General features: G+C 36.0%; 1 protein-coding gene across 4 annotated transcripts in view; it reads left to right on the top strand.

Annotated features, from left to right (window-relative positions):
- STAM2 (signal transducing adaptor molecule 2) overlaps positions 1-17,372 on the top strand; it is a 49,400-nt gene extending 32,028 nt beyond the window's left edge. For 3 of the 4 annotated variants that reach the window (XM_019646562.1, XM_019646563.1, XM_019646560.1), the window contains 7 exons: positions 4,989-5,083; positions 7,543-7,625; positions 7,757-7,844; positions 8,842-8,896; positions 11,437-11,590; positions 13,790-13,959; positions 15,737-17,372. In XM_019646562.1, the coding sequence (XP_019502107.1) occupies positions 4,989-5,083; positions 7,543-7,625; positions 7,757-7,844; positions 8,842-8,896; positions 11,437-11,590; positions 13,790-13,959; positions 15,737-15,965 (874 nt within the window). In that variant the 3' untranslated portion in view covers positions 15,966-17,372. The remainder of the gene's footprint in view (positions 1-4,988; positions 5,084-7,542; positions 7,626-7,756; positions 7,845-8,841; positions 8,897-11,436; positions 11,591-13,789; positions 13,960-15,736) is intronic. The other variant, XM_019646561.1, reaches the window with a different exon arrangement.
- Positions 17,373-24,101: the final 6,729 nt, after the last annotated feature.

The following is a 24,101-nucleotide window of genomic DNA, read 5'->3' as shown; positions in this document are numbered from 1 at the left end:
AGCTTGTTGCTATGAATAGATATTGCAGATGTATTTGGTATACATTATAAATAGCTTAGTAAGGACACATTTAGTCTAATGTATTTTTAAATGGGTAAATACACAAAAATGGTTTTACTTTGCTGCGGTAAATATGTATTAAGAAAATGTTCTGTAATAGGCCCTGTTTATAATACAAAACGAATGAGGACACAGTTTTGTCTTCTTAAAACCTAGAATAAAGTAAGGGGGTTAAAATCACTCTGCAGGTAATTGTATGGAATACAGAATGTGAGTGCTATGAAAGAGGGAGTGTTGGGGTCCAAAACAGAGCAGATTCACATACGGTACAAGCTTCTGGGACATAAGGATTACCCAGGGTCCATTTCAGGTGAACTTGGATTGATGTTGACAGGACAGAAAAAATTTTGCAATAACAGAGAACAGGAAAACAAAGGTCTCTCAGGCAGGCAAGATAACACTATGTTCACAAAAGCTTTTTGCACGTGACCCCTGAAGAAGAGTAAATAGATAAGAAGGTGAAGAGGTTGTGTGGGCTCTGAACACTGACAGTCTGAAATGTCAGGCTTCTGAGTGTAGTTTTAGTCAGAATATTTACCAAAAAACTTAGGTTTACACTTCTGATCCTCTTATACAACTAAAAAATTAAAGACATTTATAAAATAAATAGAAACAAAACTAAAGAGTAGATTTTGCTCCAAGATTCAAATTTTGAGGATTACTTTTATGGAATAAGAAAGTTTTCCAAAATAAATTGCTGCTCACAAGGTAAATAGAGCACCGATCAATGTTGCTTCCTCAGTACACAGGTCCTTCATCTCTTATCTCCAGCAGGTCTGTACTACCCTGTGCTGTGATATCTCAGTTCTCTGAGTTTTTCTTTTGTAACTTCGTGAATCCTTCATACACACTGTATCTCTTTATGTCATTTGTGTTCGTGTGACATTACATACCTATTATAGTCTACAAGCTTGCAATGAGTAAAGGGTTATGTTATTGTGCTGAGTGTGTTGTTTTCACTGGTGTCTAATTAAAGCACAAATTCATTAAATAACAGACTCATACTATTTTCAGTTAAGACTTACCACTGCAAAAGAGAACGTTTTTCTTTGTAACTGCTAAGAGAATTCAATGTGAATATGATGGACTATATAGGTTGATTGCTTTCATTTGAAAGATAGGATATCCCAATCTTAAAATTGCCACAGATGTGCTCATCAACATATCTAGGTTAAATGTTATTTCTGGGTAATTGGTTATCACTGGCATAATTTTAAACAAAAAATGGAAACTTGGGTACTAAAGTTAAGTGGAAATCTTAGGTTAAACGGAGGTCATCTAGATGATCCAGAATATATTCATTGTATTTATATTTGCTGTGGAAATGAAAGCACAAAATTAAAAATTTCACATGTAGACTTTGAAGTCCCTTAAAAATACGTCATTCTTGGATTTCAGTTTAAGAAACACTGAGCTTGATAGAAAAGACACACATTTCTTATTAACAGTATACCAAAAATAGCTTTTCACTTTCTTCTTTTTTAGCTTTATTTCACCACTCCTTGTTTGTTCTGTATGTACCATTTCAAACCACCAAGTAGAATTCTTGCAGTTCCAGAAATGCCATGTTGTGATTAGACTTCGGTGGCATTGTACATTTGGTTCTCTCTGCCTGGAAAGCCCTGTCAAAAGAAGCAAACGTATTTAGAAAAGAAAAGAGACTTACTTGCAAGGAAGGTTTGCAAGGGAGCCCAGGCTTTGGAAGGATTGGCTCCCAAAATTAAAAAATATAAAACAGGTATTTTGAGGAGGAGACCCCCGTTCCCCATAAGATCACCAAGGTTTCCAGGTTCCCTATTTGTATATTTGTGGTAGGAGTAGTACTTTTCTCACATGATTATCATATCCATAAAGGGCATCATGTATCTTCAGCCTTTGTCACTGTAAAAGTCAGCACATACTTTGTTTTAGTCAAGAAGTCAGAGAGGCTAGATTTTCATTATTTTGAGACCTAAAATGAGACAGGGTAACTGTTTTTTGTTTGTCTCAGTGTGCAAAATATTTTGTTTTTTGTACTTTCATTTTTTTGCTTCTCCACACTGGCAGCAGGACATTTTTATTTCCACAGCCCTAATTTCCTTTTTCTCCTGGTGAGTGCTTACATCACCCTCAAAACCCATGTCAAGTTTTATATCGTCTGACAAGCAATTAAACCCTTTTCTGGCTTTAGTTCCCAGTAGAGTTAGAAGTTCCATCTAAATAATCAGTTTGTTGAAGGTAGAGTTTATGTCTCTTACACTTAAAACATTTCTCAATCAGCTGTGACTTACTCTTTCTTAACATAAAAAGCTGTAAATATAAATGCTGCAATAAAATTTTCCTTAATTACCATATGGCTTATCTAAAACTACATTGCCAAATTACCTTAATTTAGGAATTTAAAATTGAACAATATTTTATACCATTAACGCTCCATAGAATCAGCTGGCTGCCAATGGAGAGAACATGGCGCTGCATTAGGGCTGGGAAGGATTCATCATGCTTTGACATGGCATTTGATAGTTTTGCCTGCTTTTATCTTCATCAAGGAGTTTCTAGTAGTGGTTGAGTGGGAAAGTATCCTACGTTACTAGGACCACTAAGGAAGGCTACACATAAAATAGTTCGTAGATTCAAGTACAGTCCATGCATCCATTTCACAGGTTTGGGTTCTCTGGTTTCATGTAAAAATTCCTCTAAGTTAAGCTTTCCTTTTTAAATGGAAGTTCAACTTAAGGAAGTATGTATGTGAGAGAGAGAGAGAGTGACTTTTATCCTCTAACAGACATCAGCAGATATGACACCTTTGGGACTTTCAGTATATCAGTTATGTTCTGGTTTTAAGAATTTGGGTGGCACACAGCTCTTTTTGTATCTTCATGGTACTTTTTAAATTAGAATCATAGAAGTTAATTTATCCTTATGTTTCTTCTTAAGAATGCCTGCTTAATAAGTCAAATTTTTGGAAAGGAATAGATTAACCATTATTTCCAGATTCTATGATTATCCATATAGAAAGTCCAAAAGAATCAGTGGACAAACTGTTAAAACTGGTAAGAGTTCAAGTTTGGTGGATACAAGCTCAGCATACAAAGTCCATTGATATGCTTTACTCTAATTACAACTATTTAGCAAGTGTGATAGAAAAAAATGCCATTCTCAATAGTAACAAAAGATGTAAATGATCTAGGAATAAGGAAACCTAACAAAAATGTGTAAGGACTTTATGGAGAAAATTATATAAAAGTTGTTTGAAAGAAATTAAGGAATATAAATATTTATTTATATTTATGTAAATATAAATAGAGATACCATGTTCATGGTGAAGAAACCTTAATATAAAGATTTAATTTTTTCCATATGTACACATAAATTCAGTGCATTTCAAATTAAAATCCCAACAAGACTTTTTTCCAGAGAACTTGAAAATGTTTAATATTAATATAGAAATGTAAAGGTACATAATAGCGTAGAGGGTTCTTTCCCTGCCAAATATTGAGGCATATTAATAAGCTGTAGTAAATAAACATACACACTATTGCAGCAGACCGGAATCCGGAAATAGGCTCATTAACACATAGCAGCTTGCTGTTTTAAAGATAGGATATCATAAATCAGTGGAAAAAAATGATATATTATTTAGTATATTTTGCTGGTGTGAATAGCTCTTTACAAATAAAATTTGATTCAGCTTCACACACAGTACATAAAATTTTATTTCAGATGAGTTAAAGACCTAAGCATAGGAGAGGGATAGAAGAGAAACCTGAAAGTATTAAACACAAGTGTATAGGAGAAGAGATTCAGGCGAGCAGGGATAGAGACCAATTTCTTTAAAAAAAAAAAAAGGTGTAAGCTATAAAAGAAAAGATTGTTAAACTTGATAACATGGAATGAAAGGAACTATCAACATATATTAAAAGACAAGTGACAGTTTGGGAGAAGGTGTTTTCATAGTTCAGACAAGTAATTGCTCTCCAGAATATGTCAAGAATGCCTATAGATCCGTGAAAAAAGACAAAGGACCCAGTGGGTAAAGAAAAACGGACAGAAGATGTGAGCTGGCGGTTGACAGCAGAGGCGATCTGAAAGCCAGCAGACACACTTGGCTGCTCAGGAAGCGCAAATGAGCACAGTAGTGAGATCAGGGTTCTTCCTGTCTGATAGGCTGTGCTGCTTGGATAGTTAGTGGTGGGAAATGACATTCTCACGTGCTGGTGAGGGAAATAGGATGGTGAATGCCGCCCCAGTTTAGGGAACATTTGGAAATATTTAGGAAAATGGAAAATGCTTACATTCTGTGGCCCAGCAAGTCCATGTTTGTGCGTAAGCATAGAGAATTGTTGCATGTGTGCCCCAGAACCTAGAATGGTCACTACCCTAATAATCTTTATGATGTTGAAAGACTGGAAATTACTAAATGTCCATCTATATGGGGATGGATAAATCAAATATGGTATATTTATGTGATAGAAGTTTGATTTTAACAGGATGAGCATCTGAATAAAAGATCTGAAAGTATGAACATATAAAATTAAAAAGATCTATAGTGATTAACATCTATATAGAGATGGCTGTAGAGATTTGTAAACGAATAAAAATATGCCGGCAGAAAGGCTATATATCAGCTTTATGGTGGCGATGTGGTAGCTTGGATGTGGGGTTGTTGATAAAAGGGACTTCAGTGCTATCTATAATGTTTTACTATTTTAAAAACCCGGAATCAAATATGAATGAATTGCTAATTGGTTCTAAATTTAAGTATGGAAATTTGAATGTTTGTTTTATTTGTGCTTTTCTATATCTTTTATTAAGCTTAAGAACTTTAAATATAGTTGGATGTGAACTAACAGTTTTAAAAGTAGACTAAATTTAATTTTTATTTTAATCTTGAATGTATTCCACTAAAATGTAGAGGAACAAATGACATTTTTACACTGTATTTTCAGTGATGCCAATTGGTGGAAAGGAGAAAATCACAGAGGAATAGGACTCTTCCCATCTAATTTTGTAACAACTAATTTAAACATAGAGTCTGAGGCAGGTAAGTAAAATATTAGGGAAGGTTAAGCCTGTTAAAGTTTTTTACATTTCAATTTTATGATTCCGTTTGAATATAAAGTAGATTGGCATTTAACTCTTGTTTTAAAACATTTATTTATAGGCAATACAATTTACCTCTTAACCAAATTTAGGGGTTAATTTAACCCAGATCAATTCCAAGAATTATTTCCTTTATCATTATATTTTAAATCCTTTGAGAGTTAACAGGCATAGTTCCATATAAAGCATAAAATCATCTGACCATGTAAATATTTCAGTCAACCTAATTATGGTTTAAGGGTCAGTTTATGTCTGTTTGGTACAAAGAATATTAGTTTTTTTCATCCCTGAAACCACAGTATTGAAGGAGGGGGTGGGGGTGGGGGATGGTTGACAAGTACCAAGTGTGATTACAGAGGTTAGGAGTACTCCTAAGTTTCAGACTTTTCCTGACCTTGATTGGATCCTAGGGAACCCTAGACAATAATAAAATAATGTAATCAAGAGAGTAGGTTCCCAGTTCAGATCTTCTGAATTTCACTCAGTTTTATAGACACAGACAATTCATCTCAGCTGTTGTCAACCATGCAGAGAAAGTTTCCATTTGCTTTGCAGGCAGGGAGGTAAGGGGAAGCTGAGTATAAAGAACAGTTAATAATAATAGTAATGATGGTGATGATCAGAAATAAAATAGCTCAGGGGTGTTTAAGCACTTATGTATCAGGCATTGTGCTAAGTCCTTTGCTTGCACTATTTTGTTTAATCCGTAAAAGTTTGTGAGGTAGATACTTTTGTTACCCCATTTTTCAGATAAGGAAACAGGCTGAGGGGCTTAGGTGGCTGGCTCGTAGGTGATAAAGCCGGGATTCTAAAGTCAACCAGTCTACCCTTAGATAGTACTTACAGTAACTCACCTCAGGACACATCAGTGTTATTCTTTACTAATTCTAGAGAAAGAACTTAAATAGAAAGCTCTATGTATTGTATGTAACATCCTCTTTGCATAGTGGAGTGATGCATTTGGTTAAAATGAAGTTGAGGGAAATGAATACTCATTTGACTATCAAGTACTTTGCCACTGTTTATACTTTTTATTCCTCCAGTCTGACTCTCTAAGTTGATATGAAAATTGGAGACATCATTTTTAATAACTTGATAGACCATGTTCAGAGGACCCAATATCACGGTTTCCCCTTGGCATAGGCTGGAGACATCAAGCTGCAGTTTTAAAAGTGAAAATATTCTGGGTTTTCGTATATCCTCATTTTACGCTGAGCTCTGCTCCTTAGGACATATTTGAAAGTTAGCCAGATATTTGCAATAAGTGGCTAACTGTTGGGACTTAAAGGTCCTTTAGTTATATAGATTGTCATTATAATTTTATTTTTACCAAAATTTACTTTATTAAAATACAGTGCATTATAGAAGTATTCCTGTGAACATTTAAATAGTTTGGGGGCATGTATATTTGTAAATTATTTTTCAGCCTTTATGAAAGTTTGTTTTGTATTGTGTTGCTTTAACTATTATCAAAGTTAGATTGAAATTAAGTCTCTTATTTCATATAGGAATTTTTATTGGGGAATTGGGGGATGGGAACAGTGCTGGGGAATTGGGGGAAGGGGAACAGACAAGATGCTGTCGTTTTTTTGTTCTTTAGTCTAGTTGTGGAGGACGTTGCTTCACTGGCCCAAGTTGCCACCCTCATTGCACTCTTCCCAGGCGAGGCAGATCAGTCACTGGCTTCTGGACGGCCAATCACCACGGCTGCTGGCCGCTCACGCTGGCTGCTGGCTACACACGGTAGCCCATGGCAACCACTGCAGTAGGGGCTGCAGCCTAGCCTGTCACAGTGACTCACGGCAGCCCAGCTCCAGGTTGAGCTGTTGTTCAGCATCTTACCTGTGGAGGGCAGTGTCACTGGCCCTCATATGTGGGATCCGAACCAGGGCCCTCTGGCGTCCCAAGCCAGCTCTTAACCAACACGCTACTCTGCCGGCCCTAGGAAATACTTTTTTTATAGTAAGGAAAGAGTGTGGAAGGAACTCATAGAACTCTGAAATTAGCTAACTAGATAACACTCGATAATACCATACTCTCTTGTATATTTATTTGCCTGAGTGGTAATACTCAGTTTTCTAGAAAATGCCTGTAATGACAGTTCCCATTATATTGCTCTCTTGTTTCACTAGAGGTAAATTCCATCAGCACAGAGATTCTTGTCTGTTTTACTCACTGGTGTATTTCCAGTACCTAGAACAATGCTTGGCACCATAGCGAGGGCTAAATGAATATTTGTGGCATGAATGAACATAATGTAATAATGTATATTGATTATGAAATGTGATGACTATACTATTTAAAGGGTTTCTTTTTTATGAATAATCACGGTCTACTTATAAATTAATGACTAAAATATCAAAGTAAATGCTGAACTTAAAGTTGACTTTGTTTCCATAGCAGCTGTGGACAAATTGAATGTAATTGAGGAGGAGGAGGAGGAAATTAAGAAATCAGAGCCTGAGCCTGTTTATATAGATGAGGTAGAGTCCTTCTTTTGTTTAATAGTTAAGCTGTCAAGACTTATAAAATGTATTATCCTTGAAAATGCTTGGAAAAAGTAATTTCTATATTTATTGAAATTAAAACTTTAAAGTGTCCTGTTACTTTTTAGGATAAGATGGATAGAGCCCTGCAGGTACTCCAGAGTATAGATCCAACCGATTCAAAACCAGACTCCCAAGACCTCTTGGACTTAGAAGGTACTTAGTAAATATTAGGGATTACATTAATGTCATTTAATATTTTAGCTATTTATAATGTCTTAAGTTTTTTCTGCCTTGTGTTTGCTTGTAGAGATTAGAAATCTCTGATAGGAAACAGACTAGTATAGTTACTTAGTAAACATATTATGGTGTTGTTATAAACCTGCCTGTCCTGTTCAAGAAGGAAGTCTTTGTATTTCTGTAAGCCCATTAATGAAATTGGCTGAAGAGATTTGCAGTCCAGAAAAGGACAGAATTAGAAATAACAGCCTATTCAATTAACTGAGTCGAAATGTTAGGAATTCTTATTCCTGTTTTAATTCTCTTGTATCATGATTTTAAAGGTCAAAATTTTGTGGTAACTTTGTAATATAGTCATTTGATATATGCCGATGTGTCTTTTTAGTCCTCAAGCATTTTGAAACAATTAAAACATATTTTTATGCCTATTTTTAAAAAATCCTTTGGGAGAAAAGTCTTTGTGATAAATGATAAATCTTAAATCATAATAGAGGAAAGTCTGGTTATGAATATAGAATATTGTGGTATTCACTGTTATCAGTGTTCACATTTGGAAATATACATGTTTAATTTTGAAATGGCTTATATAAATGAAAAATGTTCATAGCTCATGTACATAATTACATATTTTATACACTGACTCAAGTTCAGTTTACTTAGCTATTAATAGTTTTCTAAGTATGTATTTTAAGATTTTGAGATAACTCCAAATTTCAGTCTGCAAACTTAGTACTTTCAGAGAACATAGTGGGATTTCTGTTTTCATTTTGACTTTGCCTTTGGTCACATGATATTAATATTGGTGCTGAATAGTATTAAAATTAGGTCTTTTGTAGTCCTTTCTCTAGCATAAACTTAATTTCTCTTTGTATAATATAATACATGGTTGCATATTGGTGCTGCTGTTAAAAATTGTGAAATTGACTTAAACTGGTGTAAGTTTAAAGCTTTTAAAGTATTTTTGTATTTACAGATATCTGCCAGCAGATGGGTCCAATGATAGATGAAAAACTTGAAGAGATTGATAGGTGAGATTCTTTGTGCAGGGAATAACAAGTATAGTTTTCTTACTTGTTTTTGGCAGAACTTCGGGGAGTTTTTATGAAACTGTTCAGTCTGTTGAAATTATTTCTCAGATTCCCAAACTCCTACAAACCAATAGCAAGGTGGTACTTTTTATTTTGGTAGCAATTTTTTTTGTTCATGGCAGTAGAGTACTTGTAGAACCATGGACCCTTGCTTTCCTTACTTGGGCTAGAATTGAGGGATAATGAGTCATGAAGAATAAAGCTAAATAAAGCACAAAATAGAAACAGAGATCTTAGGCAAGCCTTGTCTCCTTATGTGATAAGAAGTAGTACCATATTTCCCCATGTATAAAACACCCTTTTTTGAAAAATTTGGGATCTAAAAACTGGGTGTGTCTTAATACAGTGGTTGTATGAGGGCAAAAACAAGCATGAAAAAAGTGGGAAATGCAAGTAAAATAATCTACAACCACTGTATAAGACGCACCCAGTTTTTAGACCCCAAATTTTTCAAAAAAAGGGTACGTCTTATACATGGGGAAATACGGTATTTGTAAAACTTTCAAATGAAATTTCCCATTTATTTGTGATGCTAAATCCAGTGTACACACCTTCTCTCCTCATTTTGCTTCTTTATATTTCTGGATTTCTGTTGTCCTTTTCATTTCATTATCCCACCTAGTTTTACTGTTCCTTAGAAATAGCAGCAGCACCGGAGGATAAACTATCAGGGTTTTGAGCTTTTAACTTAGTCTTGCCCCTTCTGTCATTCCCCAGAGCTTTCTATCTGAAATCAGAGGGGGAAGCCATAGAGAATGGAAGACAAGGGATAAGGCCTTAGTGTTCCATCATCAGACCTTTCTAGGTTCTGTCTATTGAACTACTGTTAAAACAACACAAGAGGAACAGGACATACTTTATTACTTCTTATCTGTCCTTGCTAGAGAAGGGTGGTAGCAGCAAGATTTTTTCTATTTACTGAAGATTATAATCTTTGTTCCATGGGCATTTTTGATAAATTGTTTGTATTTTCTACAGAAATGAAAAATAAGCCCCTGTGGCACTTAATGACATAGCGTTGGTAGTCTTATCATATCCTATTGTTCTTATTTTGGAGGAAGCATTAACTATCTACTTATCCATCTGCTACTTTGGTTTCAATGCAGGGACGTTAATGGTCAGTCAGTGAATAATCAAACTAGGAAAGAAGCCTGTGGGTAATTCTTAGTCACACTTTGGTTAGCCTGGACACTAATTTCTGAAGCTTCCTATGTGGCTTACAACTGTTATTTCTGAAAATAGAGTTTTTCCTGCTTTATACAGTCACACATGCAACAGAGAAGGCAGCACATTTTTTGTTTGTTTGTTTGTTTGTTTCAAACATAACATTGTAATAGAGGAAAGGTGATAAGTCTTGACAGGTCTATCCAGATCATTTATTTGAAAGCCTGCATCTGGTTGCCTGCCTCTGCCCCTTGTCTCTTGATCCTCTTGTGTGTATATAAAAAGACCCACATTTAATAAACAGGCTTGTTGGTGCCTTAGGCCAAGTAAGGTAGCCCTGTAACTTTTATGAACTTGTCAGTTGCAAAAGGAGTTCTTTATTACTTAAAGGGTAATAGACAAAATTGTACCAAGTCAGAACGATTTGCTCTGGAGTTCCTTGGGCAAATTGGAAATGCTCTTATTTGGATTTGTTTTTACCCAATAAGGTATCTGGTTTCACTTATTTCCTCAAAAGAAATCAACAAACAAGAGCAATAGAGACTAGTTTATATATAATTATTTTCATTTGCATTTTCAAGGATAATTATGAAATTTTTTTCAGTTGACCCGTTCATGAATATAAGCAAAAGAAAATGTGTGTGATATTGTTTGTGAATGTGTTTTTATTTCCCTCATATTGTACTTGATAGCATGCTCTGGACTTTGAGTACATTCTTCTAGGACAGCGGTTCTCAGCCTTCCTAATATTGCGACCCCTCAATACAGTTCCTCATGTTGTGGTGACCCCCAACCATAAAATTATTTTCGTTGCTACTCTATAACTGTAATTTTGCTACTGTTATGAATCGTAATGTAAATGTCTTTTTGTTTTCCGATGGTCTTAGGCAACCCCTGTGAAAGGGTCGTTCGACCCCCAAAGGGGTCGCGACTCACAAGTTGAGAACCGCTGTTCTAGGACATCTAGTTAAGGCCTGGACACTTCCTAAATTGAGAAATTTTTCTCCTGTGTAATTGAGTTTTTAACAGAAACCTATAATATATGGGACAGAATTCTTCTAGCACCAAAATTATGAATTGATTGTATTTTATGAGGTGTGGAAAGGACTTTCCCTAATTTTATGAAATCATGTTAGCTAGTTATTACAAGAATTAAATAATTCCTCCTCCCATTTTCCCTTTGTGAATATTCTTTCATTGTATATAAAGAACCGTTTAAAATATGAATAGAGAGTGTGCTAAATTTAAAATTTTATGTTGCTAAACACATGCTTAAAAATTTGGAAGAGTATTAAAGTGCTTTTCTTCTATATCAGGAAGCATTCTGAGTTGTCTGAATTGAATGTGAAAGTCTTAGAAGCTCTGGAACTATATAACAAATTAGTGAATGAAGCACCAGTATATTCAGTCTACTCAAAGCTCCATCCTCCAGCACATTACCCACCTGCAGCAGCTGGGGTTCCAATGCAGGTGAGCATGGTTTTTGCGAACATACTTTAAAATGAAAAAAGTAGAAAAAATATTTTAAAGCATACTAAAATTTATATGGTTCATGAGCAAAATTATAAAACTGATAGTCAAAAAAAATTGGCTAAATAATTAGTGCTCACTAGGACAAATTAGATACTGATATTTCACAAATACATCTTAGTTCATTTTTAACATAAATGAAGAGACCATTAAATATATAAGGGGACTTCTGGTTCTTCATGTGCTTTTGTAAATAGAGAGCATAAACCCTTTCAGTAAGTATAAATCCGTTTTATAATTATAAAGTATAAATTGATTTCAGACACTGTCTGACATATCAAAAGTCCTCCAGATGAGGTACTAACGCTGTTCCTGTTGCTCAACAAGCAAGATTTAACATTTCTGTTAAGATTTCTTTGACTTACATGATTATTAAAAGGCTTAGTTAATGAACGTCTTTTGTTCTTAGAGCATGCTTTATAGGTTCTTAAATGCATATTTAAATTGTTAAAAATTCATGCATGGATGTGATGCAGGCTCCATACGCCATTCATGAACAGCATCTTTTCTTAGGACTTGACACTTGATCTGTACTTCCCAGCTGAAGTGACTATATCACTTTCCAGTATTCTGAAGCCTTTTTCCAATTTCAGCCATTCTGAATTCAGAGTGAGCTCAGATGAACAAAATTCATGTTAATTTATATGAAAACTGGTATGTAAAGGAGTGTGTGAAGGAGACACGAAGGAGAGAAGATAGAATGTGGGTGCGTTATCTAGATGACTTGACATAATTAAGTAAAAAAAGAATAGTTACTATGGTAACTGTCACATCAGACCAGATGCATTTATCAAATATGCCATACCCCAAACTTTTGAAAATGATGAGTCATTACAAATGAGGGTAGAAAGGATTTCTGGATGCAAAAGACAGGTGGAGCTTATTCAATATTGCATCCATTTTCAAAGAAGTATTTGCTGCTGCTGTGAACATGGAACAAAATAGAAATGTCTATACCATTGTATCATAGAATTGTATGTTACATTGCTTCTTTGTATGTCTTTAAAGGGTTATTTGTCATTCTTATGTCAGGTTTTTGTGTTTAGTTGCATACTATTTACAATCTGTATTTTGGAAAGCACAACCCATTTCTCTAAAAAGTTAGCTTTGTATTATGAGTTTGCTCACATAACATCTATTCATTCATAATAGCATTTGAAATATTCAAAGTTCCTATTCTAATTTGGAAAAAAAATCCATACTAGAAAACGTTGCAGTAACTTTATCTGTGTCTGTGAAGCCACCAGGAACCCTGAACTTCAGAAGAGGCCTGTTCCCACAGTCTCAGCCTATTGTCAGTGGGCTGTCATGTGTCTGCTAAGGAAGTGATATGATTCCCTTAATGTAGTTGATTTGGCATTTCTAGCATTCTAAGTTTTCATGCCCGTGGTTTTTGCTTTAGAAACAGCTTAGTTAAAAACTGGAGTGATGTTAGTTACTATATATTTATTAAAATTGTGCATTGTTTTGAATGCTCTATTTGGTAGGCAGATGGTAGATCCTGTCCTTAAGGAGATGTTACCCTGAAAATTAAGTAGGGCACATTATAAATATCTAAAGAGAATTAGACCATTTTGCTATTTCCTGACAATACATCTTCTCTTTTACGCACAAAATTATTTTTTACTTTTGTCTGTCCTAAAGGCAGGAAATAAAGACATTGCCAGAGAGGGTGCCCCCGGCCCTGGTATCATTTATTCTTGAACTTATTCTAAGTTTTATTCTTAGGAAGGAGTTGAATGAGTCATCCTGGGTTGAAGGTCATCATTCTGATGGTGACATGAAGTGATGATGATGGGCTGCCCTTCAAGGGAATATTTAGTTTTCTGTGGCTCTACAGCAAGACAGGTTACTAAGTACTAGGCAATGTGGATGGATTCCAACCCACTTCTTACAAATACACCACCTCCCTTGCTTTCAACCCCCTTCAAAATAAAAGAGCAACCAAATAAATTCTAAATTTCCATAAACTGGGCACTGTGATTTGGAAGCTCTCTACTTTTTATGCTAGGGTGGATAGATTGGTGAAACAAGACTGCTCTCCAGAGAACTCTTAACATTTTATTTCATTTGTGTCTTTTAAAGTTTTAAATATATTGTTTGGGAGGTCAGTGAGTCAATTTTTTCTCTGGTTAATAGGCATACCCAATTCAACCACATGGTGGAAATTACATGGGCCAAAGCATTCACCAAGTCCCAGGTGCCCAAAGCTACAGCCTTGGGCCAGATCAGATGGGGCCACTGAGATCTCTGCCTCCAAATGTGAATTCCTCAGTGACAACACAGCCTGCTCAAGCTCCGTATCTAAGGTAAGTTTTTGGGAGCTGTGTGAATTTTGTGATCATATACATTACATTTTCACAGACTTTCAGAATGAGAATAAGTAGACCCTTCTCTTTGTAGTAATAGTGTCCTTTCACTACTGAGATGAAGTTCTAGAACTGTCTATTCCTAAACCCATGAAGTCAGAATGGTGCTGCTCTTAGACTTGCCGTCCATACTAAGATGCTTGCCCGTGGCTTATAGTCTGGTTTCCTGGGACCAAATAAAGCTAACTGTCCCTTAGAGGGACCAAGCCCATAATATACTTAGATGATGCTGTAATCAGCCTAGTGAAGTGGTCCCAGACATACCATGTTTCTCCAAAAATAAGACCTAACCAGAGAAGAAGCCCTAGCATGATTCCTCCAGAATAGAGAGGGCACACACCCCTCACATGAGGGTTTTATGACTTGTTTCAGGGAGAAGGGGGCCTTTTCCACAAACTCCTTCAGCTTAAAATATTCAGTATGCCAAGGTGCCATATTTTGGCACCTAAAATTACGTGAGGGCTTATTTTTGGGGAAACGGTATTTATATGCATGCAGTCCTAAAAATCAGAAAACTCATTATTTTGACTCTTAAAAAAAAAGTGTGTTTGAGTTGTGGAATTTGTAGTCTAATTTTTTTTTATACTAACGATTTTGTTCAGAAAATCATGTTTAAATCTTGCCTTCTATTAACTTTGCTTACCCACATAAAATGTTCATTCAATATAGTCATGTGGAGATGATCTCTAAGGCCTCTCCTCAGTTTTAAATTCTATGTGTATAAATTTTAGCTATTATCTGAAAAACAAACCTGTTCATATTGGTGTTCACATTTCATTTAATTAAATTGTACAACTTGTTATCCTGGGTGACACTAAGAATACGGAGAAAAAACTGGAGTAGTGTAGATATTAATCCTCCTAGATTGTGAACAGTGTATTTGGTGTGACTTCAAATTATATGTCTTTTAAAATACATATATGCTATAGTAATTACAGAAACAAACAGAAGTCCTGTAGTTTGGTGTGATTGTTCAACTTAGTGTTTTTGTTTTTGTTTTTTTAAGCTGAGCTATCCTGCCACCGGTTGGGAGCTCAGCAGCAGCTCAGCTTGGGCTGGGACTCGAACCGCTGTTGCTCAGACCTCACACTCTTGAGTGAGCTCTTATCTAACAGCTACTCGGCCGGCCCTTCTTTGTTTTTTAATAGTGTTAGTATCTACGCTATAGGTCAGAACTATCTCGAGGATGGATTCAGGATCCTGTGTGGATTACACCATTCTCCCTGCCTTGATTTAAATAGGGATTCAGGTTAGGCTGACTATAGGGGCAGCTTTGAAAGTGCCCTACGAAAGGAACTTGTAAAGAATGTGTGAGGAAAAGAGGAGGGGCTCCTCTGTGCTGGACTGAGAGATGGGGGAAGGGAGAGTGTGGGCTGAAGGGGTACTTGAGCTGGGGCTTCGTTCTCATTGACGCTGGCCAAGGAGACCACGGTTGGAAACTGTCTGCATCTCCTCAACAGATTTTGAAATGATTTCAGAGAGAGATTTTGGAGAAAACAAAATTAAATAGGCCTTCTAATCTTACATTTTTTCTCTTTTTGAGTACTTACCAAATTTGAAAATTACATTAACAGTGTTAGGTAGGGTGATTAAATCATAACTAGAATAGCAGAGCTAATAAACTTAAAAAGATAAAAAAGGCATTTCATGATGATTGATTTCTGACAATAGATAATGTGAAATAAATATGGTTTTCTTTTTAAATTTTTGTTTGTAGCACTGGACAAGAGACTGTTTCCAATCCTACTTATATGAACCAGAACTCTAACCTTCAATCAGCTCCTGGTACAGCTGCTTACACACAGCAGATGGGGATGTCTGTGGATATGTCATCTTACCAGAACACTACTACCAATCTGCCGCAACTGGCAGGCTTTCCAGTGGCAGTTCCAGCTCATTCAGTTGCACAGCAGCAAACAAATTACCATCAGCAGCCTCTCCTTTAGAAACAAACCAAACACTTTCTTGAAAGCCTTCATAAGTGTATTACTCGACCTTAATGATTCTAATCTGAAAATAGTAAAGGAAAAATTTTTTTTTCTGAACTCATAAGGACCATGAATAAATAAAGCACAAAAACTTACCTTACTTTATTTGGCCATTAAAAGGGTTTGGTTTTTTTTCAGTCCAATTTGTTTGAAGTCAAACTTTTGAACAGAGGCAGCATTAAGTTGCTTCCAGTTAATTTTGTCTTAGTTTCAAATTTCTTTACACAAATATGCACACCCAGTAAGTAGCCTTATGACACTAAACAGCATGAGATATGAGTGTTAAAATTTTACTGTAAGAACACCCGCTCTTTACCCCTAAAATGTCACATTAATTGGGAGAGCACTGAAACCTTTAAATATTGTTGGTCTATGTTATTTTCACTTTCCCACACACCATTATTTTAAAAGGCAAACATCTTTTTTGTGCAAGCATTTAGCTTGCCAACATATTTCTTTTTGGCTCCTTAAATTGCAGTTGTGTTTGCAGTACTGTCAGTTTTGCTGTCAGTGTTATGGTTGAGTAATAATTAGCATATAATTGTCTACAGAAGCAGGAGCAACTTGGAAGGAACAAAAATGTTTTCTGTTATTAATAGTGAAGACCATGTAAATGCAGATGTGTGTTAAAGCATTTAGCTAGTCCCCCAGTCCTGCCAGCAGTGGGCTAAGCAGTGCCCCACAAAACATTTCCCTTCCCTGAAGAACATTTCTTTCCCTACAAGGGTCCCTTGTATTTATAGAATTGCCACTGTACTGATCTTGTCAAATGACTTTGGTTATTCTGTCATGAAGATACAGTCCATTTGTTTTCCTTCCTTCAGTGTGGTGTGCAGAGATGCTTCATTTCCTTTTTACGGATTATATGTGAATTTGAGCCATGACACATTCCTAATAATTTGATGTGATGGATGCCAAGTGTGGATGATAAGTGTGTTTTTATTGATATGTTGTTTCTTTAAAAAGGTGATTTGAGTACCATTGCTATGCCAAGCTGTTGAAAAGTTTGGTCATTCCTTTCAGAAGTAATTCTGAGCCTGTGGAGTAACAGACAATGGATTGATAACAAAGCTGTCCAGACACTTTTTCAGAAGCCTACGTTTTAAATTAGTTTATAATGCTAATCCATTCCACATACTGTAGGAGTTAGTAAAACAATAGGGATTGTTTTTTTGCCTAAAAATTTGCACACTACTGCATCATCTACCAGTTTTTTAGATAAAAAAATAGAAAATGCAAATGCATGTTTACAGACACATGATATTTGGACTGGGGAAAAAATGGACATAAGTTTAGTTTTTAAAAAGTTAACTGTATGGAAACAAGGTTTCTATATTTTTTGTTTTGTTTTGTTTTTTAAGCTGAGCCATCCTGCCACCTGTTGGCAGCTCAGCGGCTGCTCAGCTTGGGCCAGGAATCGAACCGCTGTTGCTCAGAGCTCGCACTCTTGAGCAAGCTCTTAACCAACTGAGCCACTCTCTATATTGTTTTTTAAAGAAAGCCCTTAATCTTTATACTAAGAATCTATATGATGACAGTGCTGTAGAAATTCTTGTCATTTATCGTTTAAAGAAATTTGATTCTAAGTATATTCCTTTTTCAAGGAAACTGCCCTAGAACAAAATAGTGTATGAACTAAGTAATCTACTTAGTCTACATTTAAAGTGAAAATAAGGAGTATTTGACAGCCCAATTTGTCATTATCTTAATTTCAGATATAAATAACTGGAAAGTTTTAACCTTTAATGTTTCATGTTCTGTTTTTTACCTAGTATTTTCCTTCCATATGAATTCAATGATACACTTAAAAAAATTCTAAAATGGCAACTTACTTTTTGGAAACGAATCTTCTTTAAAGAAAACAAAACATAAAAGAACATTTACAAAGCTGCTCTTGATAATAGTTAATGTTGCATATATGTGGAAAATCATTTTTCCTCCTAAATATTTAATAAACAGTTACTTTAATGTTTGTGTAAATATTTCATGTATAGTTGTGATTGGAATTGTAAAAGCTTATTCTCCATGAGTCTTTGAGATAGTATAAATATAGCACACCCACTAAATTGGGACCAGCTAGTTAAGTTCATTTAATGTAGTTTTGGAATAATATAACACGCGACATGTATATAAATAGTGTATATTGGCACTTAGCTGAGAAATTTTATACATCCAAAAGTTTCTTCTCCCCCTTAAATTAAAAATAATTTTATTTTTGCCATTCTGTAGTGAATTTTGTTGTTGCAGGTTGTTGATAGTATAAAAATGTTATTAATTTTGTGTATTGAGATATTGGTGTTAATAAGAAATACAGGGTTGTAGTTTTTCCTTCTGTTCCATGATCTTATGGGTTGTATTTATTTTAAAACCTGTTTATAATTAAATGTTTTCTGCCAAAGAAATTGTCTAACATCAGATTTCTACGTTAGGTTCATACTTACTGTTTTATATACAAAATAAAAATAACTTCTGCTTTTTCATATGAAATCTTGGTACATGAGAACATTTCTGAAAATTTCTAATAACATTTTCATTAATATAGAAAAATTTCCCCCAGAAGTTAAAATATATGAAGTAGGATATGTTCTTATTGTTTGGAAAATGTACAGTCTACCAGCATTGTCTTATAATTTATAAAATTACCTGAACATGAAATAATTATGTTTATCAATTAGGATTTGAAATGATTTGCAGATACATTGTCATCATATGTTATTTCAAGTAGTTGGTTTTTGACCACATAATTTCACACTACATTTTGAAGATGGTTGTAGAGTTGCACCTTTTAGATTTTTAAAAAATTGATTTTAAATGTTTAAAAATTATGGCTTAAGGATTTTTTAAAAAGTTTTTCTAGTAAAAATTATAAGTATCAAGGCTCCTGACTTCTAGAAGAGGATTTGTTGAATTGTTATGATGACAAAGCTGAAGTTATTTTTGTAAGTAAGGAATTATAAAGAATATAGCACCAATCTATCATGCTTTGTTTCTGTCAAAAGATATTTTTCTTATTTGGTTACATCAGTTTTAATAAAAGGAGGACTCAAGTCTAGGGATTTGATATTTTTTGTTAATTTGATTTCGTTTCTTTTGAACATTAAATATTTATTTTTTAAGTTTCCCCAGAAGAATTATTCTAATTTTATCAAGCTAAATTTGAATTCGAGTTTTTAAAAAACCTTACTGTGTCAAAAAGAGAAATTACGTTGCTTACATAGCATATGTAATGAGATGACTAGTGCCCCCCACCCCCAAATTTATGTTCACCCAGTATGTCAGAATGTGACGTTATTGGAAAGAGTCTTTGCAGATGTAATTTGTTAAGGATCTCGAGGTGACATCATCCTGGATTTTGGATAGTCCCTAACACCAATGACTGATGTGCCCTTATAAGAAGAGAGGACAGAGACACAGCAAGCAAGGTGCGTGAAGATGGAGGCAGAGACTGGAGTTATGCTGCCACAAATCAAGGACTGACTGCCTGAGGCCACCAGCAGTTGGAGGAGCAAGAAGGACTCTGCCCTAGAGTCTTCAAAGGGACCATGGCCCTGCTGACACCTGCATTTCTAATTTCTAGACTCTAGAACTAAGAGATGAAATTGATGTTTTAAGCCAAGTTTGAGGTACTTTTATTACAGCAATCCTAGGAAACTATTTAATAAACATAAAAGTGTACAGTGAAATCTGAGTACCAAGCATTCTAAACTTATAAGATGGGTTAAAATTGCCACATGAGTTCTGTAGTCTAGTAGCAGCCTTTTATTATCTTTTCTAAACTATAGTGAAATCACATGGATAAATGAAACTAAAATCCCAGTCAATACCATAATCCCATTATTACTGATTTTTTAACATCACATTCTCAATAATTTCTTTATGCCAGAAGTGATAATAAGATTATAGTTTAATACATTTCCTATTCACTCTTCTGCCCATCTTGAGTAGTCGGTATTGAAGGGAGATGTTCAAGACAAGCAGAGGAACAGAGGAAACAAAACTGGGTGGATATTCCCCACAAAGCCTATTGAACGGAATCTGATTTTGTTCTCATTTTACACTAATACCCTAAAGAGGAAAATCGGGCTTTCCAATACCTTTACTGCAAGTCAGTGACCACTGATTCCATTTTGGTCAAGGAAGCCAGCCATCTTTTTTAAAAAAATTGATGTGAAATATAAAATTGGCTGTTTTAAAGTGAAGGTGATTCAGTGGCATTTAGTACATGCAAAATGTGCAACCACCACGTGTAGTTCCAAAATTAGACCTTTGTGTCTATCTGCTTTCACTTAGCATAATGTTTTTGAGGTTCATCTCCCCATAGACCACAGTAGATGAGTTTCCTATACTACAATGTGTTTAGCCATCTGTTGATCGGTACTTGAGCTGTTTCCACCTTTTGAGAATAGTGCTGCTGTGGATGTGTGTACATGTGTTTGAGTACCAGTTTTCAATTCTTTTGGATCTATACCTAAGAGTGGAATTACTAGGCCATATGGTAATTCTGTGTTTAATTTTTTGAGGAACTGACAGACTTGCACTGCTGAAACGTTTTCCATTCCCATCAGCAATGACGAGAGTTCCAGTTTTTCTGCATCCTCACCAACACTGTTATTTCCTATTTTTAAAAATGATATGTGGTACTTCTGTGGTTTTTGTGTTTCCCTAATGACTAATGATGTTGAGCATCTTTTCACATGCTTGTCCATTTGTATATCTTCTTTGGAGAAATGTCTATGTAAGTCCTTCCTTTGCTGGTTTTTTTTTTGGTTTGTTTTTTAGCTGAGCCATCCTGCTACCTGTTGGTAGCTCAGCTCGGGCCGGGAATCGAACTGCTGTCGCTCAGAGCTCAAACTCTTGAGTGAGCTCTTAACCAACTGAGCCACTCAGCTGGCCCACTTTGCTCATTTTTTAATTGGGTGGTTTGTCTTTGTTGTTGAGTTGTAAGAGTTCTTCATAGATTCTGGATACTAGACCCTTACTAGACATGATTTGCAAATATTGTCTCCAATTCTGTAGGTTGTCTTTTTGTGGCTTTTTTGGGTAAACTTTATTGGGGAACAGTGTGTTTTTCCAGGACCCATCAGCTGCAAGTCAAGTCATTGTTTTCAATCTAGTTTTGGAGGGCACAGCTCACTGGCCCATGTGGGGATCAGACCGGCAACCTTGGTGTTAAGCACTCTAACCACCTGTGCTATCCAGCCACTCCTAGGTTATCTTTTTCTTGATGATGCCCTTTGGTACACAAAAGATTTTAATTTTGATGAGGTCCAGTTTATTTTTTTGTTTCTCCTGCTTTTGGTATCGTATCTAAGAGTCCATTGCCAAATCCAGGATCATGAAAATTTTGTTTTCTTCTAAGAGTTTTATGGTTTTAGCTCTTATAATTAGCTTGTTGATCCATTTTGAGTTAATTTTTGTACAGGGTGTCAGGTAGGAATCCAGCTTCATTCTTTTGTATGAGGTTGTTATCCCAACACCATTTGTTAAAGAAACTGTTCTTTCAGCAACCACTTTTTAACACTGCTATAACATATATTAATGGTAGTCAGTTCTAGGACCTAAGTTCTACAGCTGTGATGCATCAACCCATAGCTGTATTGGAGTTCAAAGAGGTGACAGCCTTGTCCTCCTCTGATCACTTGTCATTTACTTAAAGGAGAGTCAGTGCTATCTTGTTAGGATATAGCTCCTAGGGATGAACAGATAGATACCCCATGAACAGATATTCCATGTGTTAGGTGTCAATGTAGAGATGGTTTTTAGCTGTTACATATATTTTTTATCCCCTCCAAGTGTTGTGAAAAGTGTAGTGCCTAAAATGAAAAATGGGACTTAAAACCCTAGCCAAAATAATTATATTTCTTTCCTGGGAAACCCCCGAGGGATTTTCACCTGCATGTCATTAGTCAAAATTGTGTCGTAATGCTACTCTTAGCAGCAAGTGACTCTGGGAAAGTACTTTTCTTTTCAGCTTCTAAATATAGAGAAGGCAAGGGAGAGGATGATGGGGAATGAATGTGGAGTGTGCCACTCTGCAGCATCTGCTACAGAGACAAGCGTGTCCAAGTTTGCTTCCAACCGGGGGAAAGTACTGTCAGAGTCAAATTGGCCTGTTGCTCGTCCATGGTCCACTCAGCAAGCTCTTGTTAAGACTCCCTAATAGAAGCATACCACAGTTTCTAGTCAATAAAGACTAGAATTGATATATTTACATCTGACCTAATTGTTAAAACTGGGTCATTTTTTTTTAATCCTCCTCAGGGGAGACAGAAGGAAGGCCTGCAAGCGGAGAGGGGGCTAAAAGCTTCTAACTGCTCCTGTCTCATCTGACTATTTTGAAACAGATGAAACAAAGATCTATTAGCAATCATTAATGAATTCATTCAGTAACATTATTATATGCTGGGGAATCTAAGAACTTGAGTTTCCAAGCCTGAGTTCTATTTGTGACTGTACCGTGCACTAACTAGTTGTATAACATTAGGTGCAACACTTGGACTTGATTGAAAACCATTGTCATATACATGGTCATTGAATTCTCAGAATACTTAGTGTGAGAGTTAGAGGAGATTAATCGTCACAGGCTAGCAAGTGGCAAAGCTGGGATTCTAAACGAGGCTCTGATGCTCAAGCAAGTGCTCTTTCCCACTATACGAGTGACTATTACCTAGAAATACTTTGTGTATTAAGGTTGTCAGGCAATATCCTGTAGCAGCTTCCTTTCCCACAAACGGGGTCCCAAAGGGCTCAGCTGTGCATAAAATGCCTTCAGACGTGAGAATACTCATATAGGAAGAGCATAAGAATGGCTGGATCTATTTAATGTGTATATTGTAGTACGATTAACTCAGTCACTCAGATGGACTGAGACCAGAGAGCTTCATGTAAACAGACTAACTCTTTCTAAGAACCTGTGAGGAGGAGGGGTCAAACATCAGGGGAATTAGGAGCTTAAGGAAGTTGAAGGAGTTCTGTGTTTTGTGAATGGAAAAGAGCAAAATTCAAGGAGTTGCTCTGAGGAAACCAGCAGGTGACAACTAGTGGAGGCTGGTTTGAACTACTTAGGAGAGTAGTTCTGAGTTGAAGCTTAGGGACCCAGGGCCTATGCACATAGCCTGGTTTCTCCAAGAATCAAAGTTACTGAGAAAAATCATCCAGCTGTAACTCAGGGTCATGTTGCGTTCTGGATAAAGGCCAAACTCTAGAGTTACATATTAGGTAGGGTCTTCACGATCTCATCCTTGGCAGCCTTTCTAAGCTCTCCCACTTTCCTGCGTACACGCTAGATTCCAACCCCCAAACCCAAACTTCCTCAGGTGCCAATTTTGCTGCTTCACACCTGTGTTTGGCCCTGTTATTTTTCTCTGCCTCAAATTTCTTTATCTATCTAACAAATTGTCATTTCAAGTGTCATCCCCGATTTCACTGATTCTGGCCCCCAAACCCTGCGGCACTTCTGTATTATCCTGTAACCATGTTACAGTCGTTGCCATGTTGTAGTGGAATGATCTGTCTCTGTCATATGGATCTGTCTCTGTGTCAGATACTCATTCAGTATACATTTCCAACCATCTTATTTACATCCTTCTATGTGGAAATCAGTAAACAAGATAATAGTACTTGCCTTCCTAGACTTCTGTGCAGCCAGAGGTCGCAATATGACATGATTTTGGTAAAGGAGATAAAGATGAGTTCCTGTGGAAGGCTTTCTAGGATGAAAGGAAAAACTTTGAAGGAAAAGGCTTTTGCTTTTTCCCCTTCTCCTGTCTTAGGAGGCAGACGCAATGTCAGGAGGTAAAGCAACCATATTGTGACCAAGAGGAAGAAAGTTATGGCTCAGGAAGATTAAAGGTACCTGGCTCCTTGATGAAACCTTTGAGTAGCTATACCGGCTCTAAACTATCTTCCTCTGGACTTCTTCATATGTAAAGACAAACAAACAAACTTTTATCTGTTACCCCTATTTGTCTAGAATCCTGTTGGTAGGATTTTGCTATTTGTATCTGAAAGCATTCCTACCCCCACTAGGTCTGTAAAGTCCTTCAGAACTTAGAGCTGTGTTTTATTCATAGGTGTATCTCCAGGGCCTAGCAT

The sequence above is a fragment of the Hipposideros armiger genome, unplaced genomic scaffold (assembly GCF_001890085.2).
Source record: "Hipposideros armiger isolate ML-2016 unplaced genomic scaffold, ASM189008v1 scaffold_104, whole genome shotgun sequence".
NCBI lineage: Eukaryota > Metazoa > Chordata > Mammalia > Chiroptera > Hipposideridae > Hipposideros > Hipposideros armiger.
Note: the sequence above shows the minus strand (reverse complement) of the source record. Positions and strands in the feature narration are given on the sequence as shown.